Raw genomic sequence first — 24,006 nt, 5'->3', positions numbered from 1 at the left:
TTACTTATTAATTTTTTTTTTCTACAGTCTTCATTAAATGGACCTTCCTAAAACATTATTTTTCTGTTTAAGTATAAAATTGTTTATTAGTTATGTCAAATATAATCAGTCAACTTAGTTTTACATTAGTTTTACAAAATTCAAATGGGCAAAACTAACAACCGTGCAAAAGTGACGACTTGACAAAAAACTGCACCTTTAAAAAAATTAATATTGAAAAATTCGGGTTGAAACATTTTATAAAGTTTTAGGAAGCTTCTTTAAAATTCGCAATACTATGAATAATATCGAAATAGAATTTTAAAGAACCTTTTTAAAACTTTATAAGATGTTTCAAAATTTAGGCTCTTCAAAAAGTAAATTAATACATTGTATTTTCATACTATTACTTTGGTATACTATCAAAACTCATCAGATCAAAATCAACCAAATTTTTTTAGTGATGATTTTTATTGATTTTATATACTTCTTACTTTTCCTTTTGTTTTTCACTATGACTGTTACCCCTATCATTTACCTTTGATCGATAAGCGGTTCTCAAATTTGATTAAGTGGATTTTGATCGAGTGGTTTTTAAATGCGGGTGGATATTGATCGTGTCCAAGTATTTTACATTAAGGTTTTTGTTTTAAATTAAGATGTTTAACATATATAATTTTTTGTTTCATTAAACAGTTTACAATCTTCAGACATTAAAGAGGATTTTAGCAACAATGTTCATTTTATAGTCAACAACGATTTTATTTAAATTTAAAACTAGTTTATTCACGATCTACTAAAAGTTCACATTCGAACATACTTAAGAAATTAATTTGATAGGTAAGTTTATAAATTTGTTTCTTCACTAAAAATAACTAAAAAAATTTTTTCAATATTTAATATAATATAAGAACGGCTGTATTAAAACTTTTCATCAAAATAGTATTACTTTTTTACCTAGTATAAAACGACTAAGAAAGAATTTCTTTGCAAAATGGACAGAAGTTGGATTTTTTCAACCATTCTCTCAGACAGTTACAATGCAAAAGGGTACCGCATTTCATTCTAAACAGTTTCTCATTGGTTTTAAAGTCACTTAAACAAATGTTACAATTTCCTTCATTCATTTTTTTACTAAACCTAACAGTTGGAAAGTTATTTATATGCGAAGGATCTACTTTATTATGAATGTAAGCCTTAAGTCGCTTTTCCATAATGTTTTTATCAAGAGCGTAACCAAAAGCTTCAATTAAATCCGAATTACGTTCAAATGTTTTTTGATTGAAAATTCCTTTCATTTTCCTTTCTTCGTCGTTCTCATAATCAAAATTTTCAACCTCTTCATTTACCTTTTTCATGCTTTCTTTACCAACAAATTCTTTCGGCTTCTCATAGTTAAAATTAACAATGCTGCTCTTTACTTCATTTAAAGAAACGAATTGAATCGAAGTCAGTTCAATCAAATTCTTCCATTGGGCACAAAAGGAATAAAGTTCTGACATCACTTCATCGTACTTACGTTTAAAAGAAAGATTATTTGGGTCATTTTTAATATGTCTAAGAAGATTGAACATAAACGAAATGTGAGAAAATAATTTTTTGAAACAAGGAGATGTAGTTGTCTAGCTGTTCTTTGGCTTTTCTTTTTTTAATTTTTCTCGCTTCTTCAACACAGCTTCTTCGCGGTCTTTTTCTACCAGTACTAGAATCATAACTTTCCATTTTTCGTTTATAGTTAAATGAATTTTTTTTAAATAATGTAAATAGTCTGAAACGAAAATGGTAGTTAAAGAAATCTTATAAATTGTAATTGGTACAAGTCATTTGTTTTTAGTTTAGTTGAAATAATAAGTGCGAGTAACAGTATTTTAAGTAAAAAAATAAAACAAACATTAATCTTAAAATTTAATGTTTTTAGATTTGAATGATAACTTAACCTTATAACAATATTAATATAACTATTGTTAAATGAGTATGTTTTATTAGAGAACAATTACAAATACTAACAAAAATATACATAACTTAACTTTTAGAAACAAATTTAGATGTGGTCAAAATGTTTACACTAGAAGTAAATCTATCAATAATTTACTTAAAAATTGTATAATCAAAATAAGATTTAAGTACAAAAATAATTATAATATATACAAAATTTTAAATTAAGTTTAAAACTTATTAAATTATAAAACATTTAAAAAGGTAACAATAAAAAAAAAACAACTTTGAAAAAAAAGCTTTAAAGCTCTTACATTTTATAAAAATATCTCGACTCGAAATTCTCTAAAAAATTTTTTAAGAATATTTATTTAGCAAAAATTTCAACATCTATTGTTCATTGAAAGATAGAAAAAGCTCTCGTACATGCTTATAATGAATAACTTGAATGACAAGTTAAAACTTCTTTAAAGAGGGGAAAAATGTAAGAAGCTGAAATATTTTAAAGTTAAATTTTATCAGTATTTGGTGCTAAAACTGCAATTCTTATTTTTTTTTTTTAATATTGCTTGAAAGCTTGAACAGTATAAATAATTTCACTTTTGAATAGATAATAGAACTGCTGTATAGTTCATAATAATATTAAATAAGTGAATATACAATAACTGAATCAAAGTTTTTTAAATGAAAGTATAAAGATAATTACTGCAACATTTAAGCACTTAATACGAAAAAAAAAAAACAATAGTAATGAGTAGTGACTAAAATACTAACAAGAACAACAAACTTTTTTCTTTTTCGAAAAGCACTTTGTTTATATTTTATTTACTTGTCCAAGTCTATAATTGTAATAATAAAAAGCAAACAATATTGCAAACAAAACAAAAAGAAGATTTTTTTGATTTGATGAAGATATTTGTAACATAAGTTTGCATGAAACAGTAATCTCAGGTTACTATTTAATTACTTAATATTTTGTTTAATTAAATACATCTAAAACGTTTTTTTTTACATTGGCATGCTAAAGAAAATCTAATAAGTAAAAAGTTTTTTAAGTAATCAGAACTTAATTAAAACAGTAATCTTAAATAACAATCTAAATACAAACCAGATAGAAAATGCTTCTGTCTAGACTTAATCACTATTATTAAAACCAAACAAATAAATTTTTGAAAAAAAAAAATGTTGGGTGTTAAATGACAAAAACTATTAACTCCTTAAACAAAAATAATTATACGAGTAACAATTATCACTATTTATAAGAAAACTTTTAAGTTCATTCTGGAACAATCTAAAATGACTTATATTATTTTAACATAGTTTTTAAACATAGCTAGGCAAAAAAATCACCACTATATTCCAACAAAAAAATATTAAAAATTAAATTAAATTTTAAACTTATTAAAGTGGTAAACATTTAAGTAGATCCCAATAAAAAAAAACAATTTCAAAGATGGCTCAAAACTTTTCAAATTTTATAAAAATAATGAGTATCAATTTTTTTTTTTTTTTAATCTTAATTTGTAAATTCCTTAAAAAAACTAGTTAATAATTTAAAAAACATTATTAGAACATAATAAAAAATAAATTTAATAAACTAATTATAGTAATATATTACTCTACTGTTATGCCTATGTGAACCAAGTGGGGTAGCGTGGTATGTTTGTTAAGGGGAGGTCAAAATTTAATTAATTCAAAAAAATATCCAATTTTGAACATGTGTTAAATCTCAAAAACCTTATTTTAAATACTGCAATTAAAATAACTTTACTATTTGCAAACGTCAAACTTACAGTTCAAAAAAAAACTTATACATTTAGAACTTTTTAAACAATTGTAGCCAATTTATTTTAATTTTATTTTTATTATTGTTTTCTTTGCTAGAATAAATATTTACCATCTAACATAAATCTAAAAGTTAAATATTTATTAATGAACAACAACTTTAGTACTAAAATTAAATGATTTACAAGTAACTAGGAAAACTTTACTAAAGTCATTAATATCTATTGAAAAATATTTTTATATAAAACAATTTTATATTTTTAAGATAAAAAGCAAAAAAAAAACACTTAGTTAGGCTTAGAAAAAAAATTGTAACATAAACTACAGGTAATAATTCCTTACAAAAAATACTTATATAAAGACGTAAAATTAATCAAAAATTTAAAATATATTTCATTACAAAAAATAAATAAAAGACATAGTTAGAGCTAGAATTTGCTTTTAATAAAAATAATAAATAATAATTGCAAAATCTCTTATACAGTTTACTTATGGCAAACTAAGAAGTTAATAGGTGTAAAAAAACTTATAAAACATCTTATTATTAAAAAAACTAAACATTCGTTGTAATAAAAAAAAACATTATTTAAAATAAAGATAGATTTTTATAGCGAGTAAAAATTGAAAGTAAAACTTAGATCTTAATTCATAAAATAAACAAGTAAACTAATATAGATATAATAGATTACTGTTTGTAAACTGACAACACTAAAACTTATTTAAAAACTTAAAATAATTATGAGGTGATAATAAGAAGCTCTATTTAAAAAACATCAAAACATTTATTTAAACCAAATGAAAAAGTTTAAAGTTGAAAAGTTTAAGTTGTTTTTTAGAAAAAGTAGTAAAACTAGTTTTATTAGATTTTTTTAATTTTTCATATGTAGTTTTTTTTTTACACTACAGATTTATAACAATCTGTAAGAAAAAGTTTTTATATAAGTTTTTTTATTACTAAAAATAACAAAAAAAACTCTGATACCATTTGAACAACATGCTTTATTAATAATTAGAGCTTGTGTTGGTTTGCTTTTTAATTTAAACTTGACCTTTTTAATTTTTAACAATTAGCTTACTAGACTTTTGTTTTTAATTTTGCATGTTCTACACAATATCACGTATAATACTTTTCATATTTTCTCAATCTAAATTCTAAAAGATAACTTATATAAATGAGTGTTTAAATTTTTGAAAACTACAATAGACTTTTTAAAAACAAAACATCAATTTAAATTGAAATTATCATGGTTGACATTCTTTAAGACAATAAAAAGTGTCCTAGAGAAATAAAAATCCGTCCTAACTGCCTCAAAGTGTCCTAAGTCACAATAAAGTTTAAAATTCTAAAAAGAAAAATGTTTACTTTTAAACAAAAAAAATATTTTTTTTGATAAATTTGGTCATAAAATAACAAAAACTGCTACCTAAATTAAAATAGTTCTCATTCAAGATCTATAAAAAAATAAACTGTCCTGAAGTTTTTAAAACATATTAAATCTCTCCTGATATTTTATATAAAACAAAAATGTCCTGAGTTTTCTTGAGCTGTACTTAATCATAATACATTTTCGAATACTTCAATATGTCCTGAGTTATCTTAAGTATTATGTGAATCTTAAATAGTTGACACGCCTGAGATATAACAAGTTTTCTAAAAGTTTTTGATATAAAACAAGTGTAAAAAGTATATTTTAAAGGTCAGCATTTTTAGAATAAAAAAAAAAAATTAACTTTTCTTTAATTTTAAAATCAAATTATTTAAAAACTTTAACAACAGTTATTTAATATTACAAACTGGTTTTTGAAGGCAATCTTTTATTAATAACAATTTTGAAGTTTATGACATAAATAAATATATTTTTAGGTAAAAAACTACTTGGTAAAAACTAAAAGCTGTTTCTTAAAAGTTTCTTGAAAGCTGTTTCAACTTCATATAACTTTAAATTTTCTTGGTTTAAATAAAGATTTTTAAAAAAGATTTCAGAGATATTTCTAATGTAATTGTGGATTTAAATAAATATATATTTAAATTTTAATTTAAAAATATCAGTTCAAATTCAAACTTAGAAAAGTCTTGGTCCTTTTGTAACCAATAAAATAGAAATGTTAGTTTAACAAAACCTATAAATAGTAATTTGTACAATTTAATAAGTTCAAGTACAACTGAGTTAACAAATGCATGTATAAGTATTTTAAATGAAATAACAAAACAAACATTGATCTTAAAATCAGTATTGAAAGGTTTGAATGAATACTAAATTTTAAACTTTTACAAAACAATTTAATTGATTTAACTAAGGGAGAAGGTTACTTAAACAAATAACAGTTTGGTTATTACACATTTACAAGCAAAGTTATAAACCATAATCAATAATAACACCATTGACCAGGGGCGTCGCGTGGGGTGTTGCACTGCCGCAACTGCACCACCTTGAAATTTTCTAAGATAAAAATAAGTATCTATCCCGTTTTCGTTATTTTTTTGAACGAAATCTCTTTTAAAACTTCAATTTAGAAAACGACCATTTTGCCCACTTCACTGCCTCAAACTCTTAGCTGACTGCCGCAAATGAACTCAAAAAAGCAAAATTTCTTCAAGAATTACTGCAAAAGCGGTAAGTAAGCTAAGTTGAAAATTCCCTAAAACAGGACTTGCTTAAGTATCATCTACAAGCTATTGTAAACATAAAATAAAAACAAAGCAAGCTACTGCAAAGGATTAAACTTGAGTTTATGTACCCACATAATTTTTCAAATTTAACAGATCACTTCTATTAAAAGATTTGTCATAAATTGCATATTTTGAAAAAAAGATAAAAAGCCTAAATCACCAAAGTCTTAAAAATTTGATTTTTTATTTTAATCTGCATACATAAACTTAACTATAACTGATTATGGTTATCATAAAGTTAATAAAATAAATATTAAAATTCAAGTTCTGAAAAAAGAATTAAGAAGTTTATTATAAACTTCTAGTTCACTGTTACAGAAAAATATTTTAGATTTATATTAAATAAAAAATAGTATTATTAAAACAATCACATATTTAAATAAAGTAAATAGCCTTTATTTAGAAACTTTGATTACTTAGAGTAGTTTAACATTTTAGGAAAATTTAGTCTACCTCTACTTTATATAATTTTTGGTTTAATTTTTTCATAAACAAAGCAAAAATTTTAGATAAAATTGTTGAAACATGATTGCCTTACCTCATAATCAGGATAACTTAAAATTGTTAAAAACTCAAGATGACCCAAGATAAATTAAAACAGACCAAATTAGAAAAATGTTCAGGCTGACTAAAGCAGTTTTAATTTTTACTCTGAAAATAACAAGGTTATTTAAAATTTAAAAATAAGTGTTTTACCCCTATGGCCACACGAAAACTAACTAACCAAACTTTTACTTCTATAATGGTTACATATTTATAAATTATCTTTAAAATTCTTGAAAAGATCAACAGCCTCACACTAAACTTAAAAAAGTTGAGCTCCTGAGAAAAATACTGTCATCAAAATGAAAAACAAATAAATATTAAATAAAGAAAAGATACCCTTAAAAAACTATTGAGTTTTAAACCTCTAACAAAAAACATTAAAATTAGAAAAAGATTAATAAAAATGTTTATGTTTGTAAAAATAAATGTGCAAATTAGTGAGGAGTAAGGGGGGAGGGTGTATAGGCACTTTTTTACATGTTGTTCTTATTTTAACTTTTTCAGAAAGCTAATAGTTACTCTTTAATAAACTTGAAATTTCCAATTAAACTTTTAGTTACAACCAGTCAAAGCCAGAGAGTACAATGGTTTATTAACAAGGAGCAAACCAAAACAGCAAAAAATACAATTTTACTGAAAACCTATATTCTCCATCATTTTTAAAACAATTTTTAATTAAACTTTTTCATCCTAATTTTTTTTAAACTTTATGCTTTTGTTGTAGAGAAGTTTTCAATTTTTAAGTATCAATATATATTTTTATATATACAAAAAACAAACTTTTGTTATATTTTTTTTTTCTTGGTGTTCTAAATATCTAATTTAGCAATTTTTTTTGTTTTATAAAAGAAACATCTAAAGATTTTGAGGCCAACTTATAAAAAAAAGATATGATTTTAGTGATTTTATTTATTTGTTGTTTGAGTTTATATTATAAAAATAAGGATTCATTTGTACCTCTGACTGTGAATTACCATATCTCAAAAATTTTAAGAATTTTTTATATTGATAAAAGATGACTTGTAGTTAAATTAAAACTGTATAAAGTAATTTTAATAAAATAATTCTAAAGTAGATGTTAAGGGCATAAAGGGGGGGGGTAAAACATTTTTTTAAACACTGTTTTAGTTTGTGCCTCCCATTATGAACCTTTTGTTGCCTTTGACTTTGACCGGCTATATCTTAAAACATATACTGAATTTTTTAAATCTGTAAAAAGCATCTTGTAGCTTAGTAAAAACTACATAAAATAAGATCAAATTGTTTCATCCCCCCTATGCCCTTAAAAGCAAAGCTTATCTTCAGGTGTAGCAAAAGTTCAGTTGTTTTCAAACTTGACAGTAAAAACATATTTTTATTAAAATAATTGATATTTTTTAAATTCTGCACCACCTAAAAAAAATACCACGCGACGCCACTGCTATTGACCTTAATGATAATTATTTTATTACTTAAGGCTACTCTTTATAAAACTAGGCAGGACAAATGAATGAGTATGTCAGGGTTGCCACTCCTTTTTACAAGATTTTTTCTTGGTTTTTCAAATTTCTTCCAGGTTTTTAAAAGTACAACATTTTTGGGTTTATTTTCAGATTTAAGTTAATTTCTATACACGAAACTGTGATAAATAGTATATAGAATCATTGATAAGATACTGTAAAATTACTATAATGTGTTTTTAATATTTTTTTTTTTGATGATTACAAAAAAATCTTATTTATAGTAGATTTTTTGTGTCAAATCGAAATTTAATTACTGAAAATGTTAAAATTATTTAAATTTCAATGTTTTTTGATCAAAATTCAAAGTTTTCCGGTTTTTTTCAAAGTTTCTTAAATTCCAGGCTTTTCCAGGTTGTTTTTGCCTAAACTGTCAAATTCCAGGTTTTTTAAGATTTCCAGGTAAAATGGCAACCCTGGTATGTTGTATTTATCAACAAATATAAACAAAAATAAAAGAACAACACATTTTAAATAAAACCTGAAAGGTGGTCAAAACTTTTACAACAGAATTTAATCTGACAGGAAAATATTTTACTTCATGAGTGTATAATTGAATTAAGATTTAAGACAAATATCAATTATAGAAGTAGTAAACAGTATTAAATTAAAATAACAAAAAATAATTATCATAATAATTAACTTCAAATCTAGAGCAACACCAGGAAAATTTTGAACTCTGAAATATTATCTGTTAGTAGTTTATATAGCTAAATCTTAAAAATATAAAATTGTTTCAGATCAACTTGCTTTCTGGTTGACTGATTTTAAAATTATTAATGTTCAACTGGATGGAACAGCAGTGAAACTACTATTCTATTATAATGCTTAAAGACATGTGTAATGCTAAGATCATAACCTTTTATAAAAACAAGGGTTCAAGGTCGGATTGCAATAACTATAAGAGTATTTCCTCTTCTTGCAAGTTCTTGTAAATCTTTCCAAAAATAGTTATCTTTTAAGTTTTTAGAGGTATTTTAAGTCGCAATGAATACTTAAATCCTACATCATCATTTTTTAAAGATAATTACAAACGAAATATAATAAACATAACATGCCTCCATACATCACTAAAATGACATCATTAAAGTCTTTAATTTTGTAAGTAGAGAAGTATTATTTTCTATTCTGCTGAGTATTACATTTATTACAGTTTTATTTAATCTTGAGAAGTGTTTTCACACGAACACAATGGTGTCCAACTCAGGGACACTGGCGCATGCGTGTCTCCAAAAAAAAAAGAAGAACAGAAAAATAAGTATAAAATTTATTATCTTTTTGAAGCACTTAATTTCCTTGCTTAATTTTTTTCAACTTTGTATATGTAATATTTAAAAATTTAAACGAATTTTTTGAATACCATATATACAGATCTGGTGTGTAGACAGCATTGTGTAACGTCTTTGATGCAAAATTTTTTAGAGTCTATATGTTAACTGATAAACTTAATAAGAACTAATATTCAAAAAGTGCACAGATGTAGTAGTGTTCCGTGGTAGTATAACAGTAATAACATGTTTTTTATATAGAAATATAAAATTTTGTTAACAAGCCATGAAGCTCAACCTATTATATGATAATGATTTAGGAAAAAAAACATATATAAAGTAATAAGTAGTATTTACAAAATAAAAATAAAGTAATGACTTAAATAATTATGTACTAATTACAAATAAAAATAATAAACATAATATTAAGTTTTATAACTATTTTTAAGTAATAAAAAAAACAAAAATATAAGAGTTATAATTATTTTCTTAACATGATAAAACAAATAATAGAAAAACAGTGATTACAGTTATAACCATACTATACAAAAGAACAAACTTAAATCTAAGAAAAATTAAACTTTTATTAAAAGTAGTTTCTTATTTATTTAAAAATTAAACAAATCAAAAAAGGTGATTGTATCCGCCACTTGTATTGTAAAGTTTACGAAATTTTGTAGCTAACTTGTCTACTAGTTTTCTTACTTGTTTTTTTTTATAGTCTTTAAGACTTCAATTTTTTTTAGTTAGATTATTTTAATTTTTATGCAGTTATGTATAAAAAAAAACGAGATAATGTTAAAACATTTTAATGGTTATAAAAGACCAAATAATAGCAAGTTTGAATGAAAAATTAAAAACAATTCTTTTCACTTAAAAAAAAATGTTGTTTATTAAATCCACTGTTACAATTGAAAGATTTCTGAAATCTGTTTAAAATATAAAATTTATTTAAAAAAATTTAAAGTTGAGTTAAAATAAAACTTTAAATAACTTGATAAATACGAAAATAAATTTTTAATTTTTGCTTAGTAGTTTTTTATCTAATAAAATATTTATTTAGACCTAAAATTTAAGACATGAAATTTCACAATTTTGCTTTCTTTATGAAAACTTAAATAAATGTTGATCTTTTTATTTTTTGTTTTTCTAATTAAACAAATGTGAAAAGTATTACAAGTGATATCGTATAGAATTTTTAAAAATTAAAAAAGAAATCCAATAAACTAATTGTCGAAGGTGGAAAAGATCAAATATTAAAATAGTAGACCAACACAAGATGTTTCTATTACTAAAGAATGCAGTTCAAATGGTATAAAACATGGTCTAATATTTTTAGTAAAATATAATTTGTTTTTAAATTTACTTTTAAAAGTTGTTAAAAATCTAAAGTATAATGAAGCCAAAGAAAACTACATTTTAAAGTAAAAATAAATCTAAGAAAACTAGCTTCATTTACTTTTTCTAAATAATAATTTGAAATTTTAAGCTTCAAACTTTTTCTTTTGGTTTAAAAAAGTTTTTCGATGTTTTTTATTTAAGCTTCTTATTATAACGTTTTAAGTTTTATTTTTTTTTTGACAAATTTTAGTTTTGTTAGTTTACAAACAGTGATTTATTATATCTGTTTTAATTTACTTGTCTATTCTGTAACTTAAAAGCTAAATTTTACTTTTTTTTTTTTATTCGTTTTTGAAAATTTATCTTTATTTTGAATTATGTTTTATTTATATCCACAAAAACTGAATTTTTAGAATTATAAATCTTTATTTTTTTTTTTTTGCATTACATTTTCTTACTATACAATTAGTGAACTACATAACATGTTTTGCTATATTTGTAAATTTCGTTAATTCTAAAAACTATATTTTTTATTTTTTATTTTTTTAGCGAATTGCTTTTATTTTTTGAAAAATATTACATGTTTTAGATAAATACTATTTTGTTTTTAGGTATTATTAGCTGTAGTTTTTTGCTAAGCCTGACTAAACTTTTGTTTACTAGTGATCTTAAAAGACTTTAATTTTTTTATAAAAATTGTTTTTTTATAACATACTAATAAATTTTGTAATGATTTCCTAGTTACTTGCAAAAAACTTTTTTTAGTAAAAAAGCTGTAGTTCATTAATAAATTTTCATGTTTGAATTTTATTTTAGATACTTTGTATTTTTCCAAATATAGAAAAGTATAATCAATATTATTTTCATTTTCGGAAAAAAATTATATATTTTGGCTAAGTCGTCTGCTAGAGTAGGAATTCCAAAAAAAAAAAATTCTAAGGGGCTCTACTTAAAAACTCAAACCCCAATCCAATTGATTTTTCTTTTAATTAAAGGAAAAGAAGCGTTCTCCAGAATTAAAATAAATTTAGATAGCCTTAAAGTCAAAGAAAATATTTGGATCCAAAGTTTGGACATTTTAGAAAAATGTAAAAAATGCTAATCGAGCTACCTTAACGCTTGTTAGCTGTAGAAGTCTAATATGCACAAAGAGACATTATTGCACGACGATACTTTTAAATGGCGTCAATTTTGCACGAGGGGTTATTTTTGCACAAAGAAACTTTTAAACGAAAGGTCAAATTTTCACGAAGACACTTTTGCACAAGTTGAAATATTTTAACAATAATTTTTGCTTTGGCTTGTTTTTACTTTTTTTTTTACTATATCTTTTACCCAAAACCCTTACCCTCGGTCGGTAACTGTTTCATTTTTATTTTTTATCTAAACTGTTGAATTTTACTTCTTTATATTTATTTTTACTATTAGGTTACCCCTAACCAGGCATGGAAAAGTTTAAAAAGCACTAATTACAGTAGTTTTTCTCTGAAGCTTTATAGTAAATTGAGAGAAACCTAGAAAAATAAATGAAACTATAGCGAAAAATAAGTTAAACGTTTGAGCGCGCTTGAAATATTTTTTTATTTCAAAACTTTAAATAAACAAAATATGTAATATGTAAAATATCAACTATTTTTATTGGTTTGTTTGTAGGTATAATCAGCAACTAAATAAACTTTTTCTTATTAATTACTTGCTGTGCTAGCAAAATCCACCCGCGTTCAAAATCCACCCGATTCTTTTATAAATTTTAATTATTTACAAATTTATTTTATATATTGTTTGCATTTTATTTATTTATTTCTTATTTATTTTCACTATCACTGATACCCCTAAACCTTACGCTCGATCGGTAAGCGGTTTTTGAATTTGACTAGGTGGTCTTTTTTTTTAATTTTGATCGGGTGGATTTTGATTGCGTATGGATTTTGAACGTGTTCTTAGTTATCATTGCACTTATTATTGTTACTATAAAATTGTTACAATAACTCTTGTTAAAGAAATTTTACAATAAGACATACGAGACCAAAGTTTCAATATAACTAGATAAATTACGAGCAATTCTCTTCAGTAGAGTACAAAGCTAACAAAAGATAAGATTTTAACAGCTTATATAGTAACCAAGTTATTAAGCAATCATAAAGTAACCAAGAGATTAACAAAAAACAAAAGCAACTAGTAATAATTAAAATCATATAATTTACTTACGTTATAATTAATCTACAGTAAATTAAACATAAATAAAACAAAAACAATAGTTATATAGTATTACGAAAATTAAAAAACAGTAGAGTCAAAATCTTTTTGCTCACATAAAACAAGTTTCCTTAACAAAATACAAATAGCTTCTAACTTAATAAAATTGTAAAAATTAACACAAGTTTTTATAATTTGAAATATATTTAGATTATAACTGTTTTTATATGTTTAATTTTTAACCAAATGTTCTGCAATGGATGAATGTTTAGATATATTTAAAGTCCAAACCGGTATATCATCTTTCGTATCTGCAAAGCAAACATTCTCTAAAATTTCAGTATTTCTATAATTTCAGCTCTTTTATCCTTTTCCTTAGGCGTCTTGTTGTTAATCAAACATAGCTTGCTTTACAACAGTAGCTGTATTGGTAAATTCCAATATTATTGTTAAGTTCGATATTGGATCTTTACCAATTGTTTTGCTGCATAATAAGTGTTTTTTATAAATTGTCTAATTTTGTTTTTTAACATTTCTGAGCTTTTATTAATAAATGGAACTTTTAAAGTAACAACACATTTTTAGGTCCTAATGTATTTATTCTATCCAATATTTTTAAACCTAAACGAATTGTTTTGTTGACTAACTCTTGTAGGTACCCGTTTTTTTTTTTTGTTAGTAACTTGATCTGTTTGATTTTATTAAGCAGCAACCACAGTTCCCATAAGTAGCTATAAAGCCTTAAATCTTTGTAAAAAAATTGCTTTTTTGGAAAGTAGCAATAAGTAAGCGTTTAGCCATCAGATTATAACTAAAATTGATTTTACACTATAAGCTTATGAAAAAAAATATTACTGTTTAAATTAAAAACCCCCTTTTTTAAAACCTTTAAAATTCTTTATTCTATGATGAATATAACATTTAGCTCAACAAAAAAAGCTTTATGCTTTGAAACAACCTAAAACATGAAATAAAACAACATCAATAATTAATAAACAGAAAATAAAAAAGTATAATAATGAAAAATATGTTAAATATAAAGTTTATGATGACTAAACTTATAGTATCTTTTTTTAAAGTTCTTGTTCAATAATATAAGTAAAATTGTTACAATCAATTTTTAAAATTTAGAAAACTGATTAAAAGCTGTTATCAAAAGGTTAAGTAATTTATAATCTTTTTTTGTATAAAGTAATAAAATTAATTCCATAATTAGAATAAAATAGGGGTAGAGCTTGATGACACTGATTTTTTTTCACCATCAAGAAAAATATCAAATAGTTCAATTGATAAGTATATAAAAAAAAAGTTCAATAACTTTTAAAACAAATTAGTCTCCTTAATATTTGTTTGTATATTCTACATCTTTAAATTCTTTTACTTTTGATAGAAAGTATTTTATCATTTTATCTTATACAAGTTATTTCTTAAAAGTTGATTTTTCAAACTTCAAACGAAAATTTCTAAAATATTGATCCATAAGCAGCTTGAAAAAGAAAATTTTCAAACTCAATTTTTCACTTAAAACATTTTTTTTAAAACGACCATAAAGTTAATTTTATAGGCAAATTTATAAATCTTTCAAAAAACATAAAACTTTAATGTCAATTATTTTCCTTATCTTAAAAGCTATCTAAAAATATTTTAATTTATTTTAGAGAACACACCTTTTTCTTTATTAAAAAAAAATTGGTTTGGGGTTTGAATTATTTCATGGGGTCCCTCCAAAATTAAAGGTTTTTTTATTATATTATCGTAAATATTTTTTTATTATATTTTTTCCCTTAGTTTGCATGTTATTTAAACTCTTAGATGTTTATTTTATAAATAATTTTAATATCTTTTACGATTTGGCCTAAAGCAAAATGATGTATATTACACTATCATTTGCCTTGACCATTTCCTAGACAAATATTAATAAAAGAAAAAAAATTAATAAGAATGTGAATTACAACAAATTTTATTAACTTTTTAGATATTGTAATTTTTATAAAATGTTTCTACTACGGACTACAAACTTTTCTGGGTCAATTTTTCAGAAGTTTAAAAAATCACTATAAATCTATTTTCTCCTTCATTTTTGAGCTAGAGACCTCAAACTTTTATAAATTATTCCTTTTATAGTTTAAAAGACTTTGACTGTTGCGATTTCGAAAATAAAAATAAATAAAAGTTTTAGATAAAAACAAAACAGATGTTTTTTTTTGTAACAGAAATTTTACTTTTCAAAACTAAAAAATTTCCTGACTTCAATCTTTTTAAAAATTTTTAATAGATTCATTAATTGTAATTTTTTTAAAAAATGGAAATTTTTACTATGTTTTTAAAATAAAAAAGATGCAATTTGAATATTAGGAGGATTAATATTGTAATAATTTTTAGTTATAAAGGTTAAAAAACCACCTAAAATATTTACTTTGGGGGACTGTTTTGTATTATAACACAATGTTTTAATATCTTTAGTTTTTGCTTAACAAGGTTATACTGTACTGTATTCAACATTTAGTTATAGTGGGTCATGCAAATTTAAAACTAAATAAAATAATAAAGAACCTCGCAAAAAAGCACTGTAAAGTATCTCTTAGTATTATCAATTAAAAATTTTTAGAACTTATTAAAAATTGAATTTTAAAATAACTGACACTTGATAAAAGCAAATTACTAATAAGTTTAAAATAATTAGACCACCATAGTGTTTTAAAACTAATAAGGTAATATTTAATTGTCTTTGAAACATAAACTACAATAAAAGTTGTATTTTGATATGATTTTTAGTAAAAAAGTAATTAAATTTTTATTATAAACATTTTTTCTTTATGAATTTGAGAATTGCAAAACCAACGTAAATTCAAGTTAAGCATATTAAGTTTAGGCGAATATTTTAACTTAAAACTTTATAGTTTTAGTTCTATCAATTTATCAATGTTTAAACAACATTTCCGTTTTTATATTCTATCATACATTAAGGTTTTAATTCATATCTAGTTTATCTGAACTTTTTGAGGTAACATCTAGCTAGGTAAAACAAAGTTTTAGAGTTTAATTTAGTAACAAAATTTTAGTCAGGCCTAGGCTGTTTTAAGACTTTAAACAAAATAAACTAGTACATCTGTTATTCTTAATTAAAGGGAAGTACTAAATAATGTTAAACAAAATATTTTGAAATATTTCTATTTTGAATGCTTAGGCACAGTCAAAAACATTAGTTATGTAAATGTCCCGTTGAAATTTTTTCAAACTAAAATTAAAATTTTATTACGAACCCTGAATTTCTTAGACGTTTTAAATACTAAAAACTATTAGGTACAAAACACTTTACAAAAATTATTTTAGAAGGATTTTGAAACTAAAATGGTACAAAACTAACAGAAAAAACGCTAAAATTAGAACATTTAAATAAAACATACATCATAAAATACATAAAAACTTAATAAAATTTCAGAAAATTGTTTAAGATTATTAAAATAGAGACTAATAGATATTTTTATCATATTTTATACTAATATATGTTTTACTTTATTTGATTCACTAATTACACTGACGAGGTCTTTGACCGAAACTTAGTTTGTAAAATAAATTCTTTAAAGAATTAATTCATATTTCATTTTATATAAGTTTCAATTTTGTTTTCTAAAATATGTATAATTTTTTTTTACGACTTTAAAACAACTAGTAGAAATATTTATAAAAATGCTCCGATAAAGGTTTAATCTTAAAGTTAAAAGATAATTTAATTTAAAAAGTATAAGCAAAAAAAGTAAAAGAATTTATACACACGGATACTTATACTCTATTTTTTCAACACGATTATTAGATGTAACAAATCAAAAATTAACAAATAAAAATAGAAAGTGCATATGTCAAGTAATTTTTAAAATTTTCAAAAATATTTATGTAAGAAATATAACGTACATTAGAAAGTGTGTATTACAAAAATAAATTTGTATAAAAAGTTGAATTAAGTTTTCACGTTAGTAAATAATTGAAATTGATATTTTCATATGTTTTTATGGTTTTTTCGATTCTTTAATTAAATTCAGAAACGTATGATGTATCGGAAACATAAAGTTTTGTTGCAAATATTTACTATTATTTAGTCATTAAATAGAAAAGCAAAACCGTAAAAACATCTAAAAACATTAATATTGGCTTATTTACAGCAAAAAATAATTTTATCTTTTAAAATGCATTTTTTTATTAGACTTGATAAATTGAAATACAACCGTTTTTTAGATAAATTTAACTTTTCATTTGTTCATTAAACCTATTTTTAAATACATTATCTGCTTTTAAAGATGTATAAACTCATAAACCAAAATTGTCAAACATTCGCATTTAAAACTTAAAATTGAAGATGTTTATTGCTTTTTACTCTATAAATCATTATCAAAACATAATTATAGAATTTCATATATTTTTGCAATATAAGCACATGATATACATTTTTTTTAAACTCAAAGGAATAGAAAATTCAGTTTAACAAACAAATGTTTGTTCCAAAAGTATGATAACAAAAACATGTTTTTTTGGTAAAAAAAATATAACTATTTATTCGTGTTAGTTTGACCAATTTTATAACGGATGTAAGGTAATTGTTTCAAGTATTTGTAAGCTAGCAACTTAAAGCCAATTGGGTGCGTATTAGTTAAATGTTTACGTATAAAGCAAAGGGTGTGCGTAAAAATACTACATGTAGTTTTTATACAAACATAAGAGGAATACAAAAGTTCTAATTGTAAAGTATTTAATCAAAACATAATGCTATAACTTGTGTTTAGTATACTAAATATTAAGGTCAAAAAATTACATTTAAACTCTGTCAAACAAGTTTTAAAAGAGTTTCAAGTTTGAAATAAATTTCAAGTACGTATACTTAAAAATAATTCATAGTATTTTAGCACATTCGCTAGAAAAATACTTTTTTTTGATCACAAATGTAAAGCAGAAAAGAAGTAGTCTTACTACAAAAAGTAACGAGTCTTAAAAACAACACATTTAAAACCTTGATGAACAACTTATATAGAGATGTACGCTTTAAGCAAGTTTAGTTATCGTAGCTTTCTTTATCAACGTTATTTCAAAGGTAAGTATTTAAATTATTACACATATGTTAGGCTGTTAACGTTTATAAAAAACTAGTTCAAAATATAAAGGTTTTAATAAAATTTACATAAAGCTTTTTATTTTTATTTATTTTAAAAGTATTTGTACAATCATGAATGTATATGTACACAACTTAGTAATATTATTTTGTTTGAATTTTTTCATCCAGCGCTTTATACTTTCTTTTTTATTTTATTGGCTGAGACAATCGATGTGCTATTAATTAATTGCAAACACGTTTCGTATGTATATAAAGTCTACAACCGATTAAAAAAAAAGCTTTTATGTTTTTTACGTGTTATAGAATAAAAACTCAATCATTTTTTTATTATTAAGTGCAAGAAAGTTTTTTACTTTAAATCTGCTTTAACATGTTGTATTAAAAAAACAGTATAAAAAGTATGCATACTAGTTTTTTAATTGGACCAACAAAAACGATTTACACAAAATAATTCACTTGGTAATAGCTTAATCGTTAATGTTTATATAAACTATTTACAACTTAAAAAGTTTAATTAAGCTTAGTTATAAAACAAAAGCATAAATCTTAAATGAATTTATCATTTTCAAACCAACTTGTAGTAACAATAACACTTTAGTCTATCAATAATAAAATTGTTCTTAAATATTGTTTGAATTTTTGAAAAAAACATCATAAATCTTGTTTTAATAATAGATAAAAATTTTTGAGCTAAAATGAAACGGGAGTGCACGAAAAATTGTTTATCAAAAATTTATTATTTTTATTAAGAAAATACTTTTTATATTTAATATATTTTTTTAAATAGCTTTTAATAAAGATATCATTTTGTGATTATAGTAAAATGAGATATAAAATGTATAATCGACAACTTATTTTTTAAATGTATTAAATTAATCTTATTTTTACAATATGCATGTTTAAATAATTTGAATATGTGCTAATTAAGAACTTTTAAAATTAGTTTATGCTGTTTAGTTCATCGCGTAAACTATCGTGAGTTTCGACGAAAAAATAATATGTTGTTTATAAACACCATGAGCTATTAAATTATCATTATTAATGATGCTTATGCTTAAATAAAAACCATAGATGTAGTAAATATTAAAAAGTTAGAAATGTTTATACACTTTTGATAGATTTTATACTAACTAAGCGTTATTTTCTCAAACTTTTAAGCACAATCCGAGCAGTCCGAGCAACCGAGGCAACCGAGGCAACTAGGTAACCGGACTGCACTTGGTTGCTCTAAGTTTGTCTTGGATGATGTTGTCGTTGGTTGTGCAATAAAGTTTGTTGTTTATTATCGATGGCAAAAAACATCTTAACTTTGAGCTTCAAACCCTTATCCTTGGTCGGTAAGCGGTTCTCGGGTTTGACCAGGTGGGAAATGATCGCTTGTTGGAAATTAGCGGTTCCCTTCAAATCGTGCCTTATGTTATTTAGAAAAAGAAACATAAACCAATGAAATTATGATACTACTTTTAATGGCTGTAAAATGAAAGTTGCAATTGAATTAATATCTTATGAAACGATGAAAAAACCACTCAAAATTATTTGTTCCAATGACTTAGTGTACAATAAAACCTTTTAGTTAATGTTATCGAGTCGCACACCACGGATACCTTTTAACGTTTTGTTCGGGAGATTATCACTTACGTTGTTGAATAAACTTTCCATTTAAAGCTGCTATAATAAATACTTATTTTGTGAAACATTGTTTTTTAAACTTGTGAATCAATAAGTCTGTCGATATGGTTTTCTAAAGCAAAGGTGAGATTTACTTTAATTGGTAACTAACTGAAAAATTTAGTTTTTTTTTGTTTTAGCCTTTTTTCAGTTAAAATATTTTTCAAAGTATCTAGTTTGATCAGTTCTTTTTTAGATATTTTCTAAGAACATATAACAAAAAAAAAACGTGTTTGTTAAATATAAAATTAGAAGCTTTTTTGCATATATTTATTTTCTTTATAAATAAACTGCATATTTTTATTAAGGTATTTTTTTCAATTATATCTTTTGCATACTTTTTTCAGTTAAGCTTTACAACTTATTTACAGGAAATAAAACCAAGTTGAAATTTTAAGTTATTCTTTATTTAGCACTACAATACAACAAAATAAAAATCACATTAAAAAGTTTCCTGAAAAATATTGAGTTTCGGATATTTGACACAGTGATAACAATTACTATCCAGCTCGTTTTGCCTAAAACTAATTTCCTTCTCCCATTTTGATCCGTCTGAATCGAAAACAACGAATTTGAAAACAACTTGAAAATAATTAAATTTGTTAGAAACCACTATTATCTTGCTGCCATTCACCACGCACTTAGGGATGAAAAATGTCCTCTTAGGCCACGGAGCTTGAAGAAGAGCAAACCTCCCACTGTAAAGATCAAAAACCTCGCAGCTTTCCGCTCCACCGATCACGTACATTTTGCTCCCGATGCTCACCAAGGAGTGAGAAAGTTTTCGCTCCAGCATGTCGGGCATGTCACGTGACCATTCACCTGCGCAGTGATCGTACGCTTCAACGGATGTCGTACCAACTCGACCTCCTGAGGTGACAATTCTCCCGTTGAATACGGTTGACGCGGCTACCTTCCTCTTGTGTTTGGTGTCTTTGAGCTTCTTGAAACTTTTGGTGCTGGGATCAAAAAGGACAAAGTTGATTCCTGATAGGTCACGTTGATGACGGCCCCTGACGATTCTTGACGCTTTACGGAACAATTTTCCCCCTAAAATATAAATCTTTCCCGCCAAACTGCAAGTTGAAAAATCATTGCAGTTTATCAAAGAATCATCGGAAAACCTTACATGCTCCCAGGATCCAGTCAAAACTGAGTAAGACCACACTGACAAACTATGAAGTAAATCTTCGTAACCCAAGAAATATATGATCCCGTTCACGAACTCAACAGAAGACACGTATATATTTTCATCAATACGTGCGGTCTCAGTAAAGGACGAGTAGTTCTTCTTATCGAGCTTGAACACGTGATAGGTACGGTACTTATTGCTGCAAAGTGCCACCTCAAAATTATCCTGAGCGCAATGTCTCACTCGACAGTCCACAGAGCTCGGGTCAAGACTCAGAATAGTTTTATCGCTGATAGCCTTAAGTATAACCCTCTTACTCTCAGCACATTTTAAAAATGTTTCAGCATCCAACAATGTGTTTAAAGCAGCATTTGAGAGCAGAGGCAGACGAATTGTTTTCACCAAGCCTATTGTAAGCTTGCTTCTTGATTTTTGATCGTGTTCTATCCAACTGTTCACAGCTTTTGCTACCTCAAGTTCCGAGGTTATGTTCAAGTCTGAACTGGACAAGATCCTCACAAAGAGATCAAAGCTCAAACCGTCCAGCATTTTGTTCTCGGCCAAGTAGCAGAACCACCTTGTTATGAAGTCGAAAGTACACTTTTGAATTTGTTTGTTTTGGGCAATGTTGGAAAACTGATGGTAGAAACAAACGTTATCAATGTTCAGGTTGATCTTGAACGAGTCGAGCAAATGTTGCTTTGTACTGGCGAAATTGAAGAGTTTTGCGACTTTGTAAAGTGTGAAGAAATTTTCGTTGGATAACTTTGCATTCCCTACAAAAGTTAAATTATTTCTAATTTTATTAGTTTAATAAAATAAAACATTATTTATTGAAACTTGATAGAGATAATAACTATCAAAAGTATATTTTTTAATCTACAAAAAACCATCACAGAACTTAACAGAGAGTAAAAAACTCTTTACCTGTACGAAAAAAATCAGAGAAACTTTTCAATGCACTTTCATCAAAACACAAAACTGCATTTATTTTGAAACTTTTCATAACTTCGTCTTCGGAATTTTCGTTTTTATCGAAGTTCCTGAGAAACTCTTCACAAAGTTCCTGGTTCTCTAAGTTCGTAGTTTTTATTTTTTTAACACCAGGTGCAATCGACACTTCAATGTTGCCAAATGTGTTTTCAAAAGTTGACATTTATATATATATTTTAGCTTACTGTAGATAATAAGTTAGTTTTAAGTCATTTGTAAACTTTTATACTGCAAGTTTAATATCTAAACAAACATTGAAGGTAAAATATTATATTGATAAGCAAGACGACCACTGATCTAAACAATAAAAAGAAATTAGTCTAATTACACATAGCCTAAACTGTCAAGCTTATTGAAATCTGTGCACATTGAACAGCAAACAAAATCATGTGCACCTAAAGATCTAATTTAAGAGAGCTTCCAGTGGCAGAAACACGAAAACACTTTTAATTGATTTTGAAAAACATTCTTACGCTTAGAAACAATTAACTAAACTTTAAACATGTAATCAAACTACATCAACTAAAAGCTGAGAGCCATATCAACTATATCAAACTAATATTAACTGAAAAATCAAATACAACAACTGATATATTGATTCGATATACTGATCAAATACATCAACTATATCAAACTAATATCAACTGAAAGATCAAATATATCTGATCGAATACCTCAACTATATCAACTATAGCTTAAATATATAACAACTCTATCATGTAGTCCTCTTTCTTTATGCAATTTTATTTCTACATCATTAATATGGATTTCTTTTTACAAATTAAATAAACACATCTCCGCTTACCCTAATCAATACCTAATTCTCTCAAATGTTTCATTAAGAACTAAACACATACATGAAATAATTTCAACATTATTTTATTAATAATTTCTGCATTATACATAGATGTTGAACAAAAAAGAAAGAACAAAGTCCAGTTAAATTAAAACAAAAAAGTATATTTTTGATTTCTGTTATTGTTTATTTCATGTACTAAATTTTGTACTCCATTAAGTTCAGGGTTATAAAATATTGTCATTCCTTCGTGTTACACAATTAAAAGTTAAAAAATAAGTTATTTCAACCATAAAAACATACTAATATTTTTTTTTAAATAATTTGAAATTACTATATTTTAAGTATACAAGTTTAAAATAAAACTCAATATACACTGTAGCCACTTCTTTGAATCAAAAACTAATTCCTTTAAATCTAAACAAAAAAACAAAGTCAATAAATATCGAAGTTTTTAATGAAACTGGTTATAAACAAACAAAATATTAAACTAAATCAATTAAATATCATTCAAAACCTTCTTGAAGTAAAAAACCAGTTTGAGGTTCATTAAATTAGCAAAAATTTAAAATAAGTTTGTTCGCCATAAATTAAAAGTTATTATAAATGTAAAACAACTTAAACAACTAAAATAAAAATAGTTTTAAAATACACAACTGAGAAAAAGTATTTTAAGCTTAATAATTGCCACAGATTAAGCAAAATTCTGGAAACTAGTCTCAATTCATATTTAAAATACTAAAACCTATGTAACCATAGTGTTTCGAAAAAGTTCTTACATTGCTTTAGTTTAAAGTATATTTATATATATATAAAACATTTAGCTAAAAGTTATTATGAATAGTTTAGTGATTGACAATCCTGTTTTTTATAGAATTAGTTGTCCTTACCTACTTTTAATCTAAAAAAAAAAATTAGATTAAGACTTAGCAGTGGAAAAGTTGTTCAGAGTTTTAACTAATCTTATAAGTTTGAATTATTTGAACCACATTTATATTTTGAAGTAATTTTAGGTAGGTAGTATATACTAAAATTGGGAACGGGTCTTTAATGCACGAAGACAAAATTGCACGAGGAACTAAATTGAAGGAGA

General features: G+C 24.4%; 1 protein-coding gene across 1 annotated transcript; it reads right to left on the bottom strand.

Annotated features, from left to right (window-relative positions):
- Positions 1-1,601: 1,601 nt before the first annotated feature.
- LOC145832606 (kelch-like protein 25) lies at positions 1,602-22,280 on the bottom strand. Its single transcript, XM_082939908.1, has 3 exons — positions 22,052-22,280; positions 20,494-21,900; positions 1,602-1,681 (listed from the first exon to the last, which is right to left on the bottom strand). The coding sequence occupies exons 1-3, from the start codon at positions 22,278-22,280 to the stop codon at positions 1,602-1,604; spliced, it is 1,716 nt and encodes a 571-aa protein (XP_082796034.1).
- Between the last annotated feature and the right edge of the window lie 1,726 nt (positions 22,281-24,006).

The sequence above is a fragment of the Thalia democratica genome, chromosome 3, assembly GCF_965202585.1.
Source record: "Thalia democratica chromosome 3, ktThaDemo2.hap1.1, whole genome shotgun sequence".
Taxonomy (NCBI): domain Eukaryota; kingdom Metazoa; phylum Chordata; class Thaliacea; order Salpida; family Salpidae; genus Thalia; species Thalia democratica.
The sequence above is the reverse complement of the archived record's forward strand: the minus strand, read 5'-3'. Positions and strand labels throughout refer to the sequence as shown.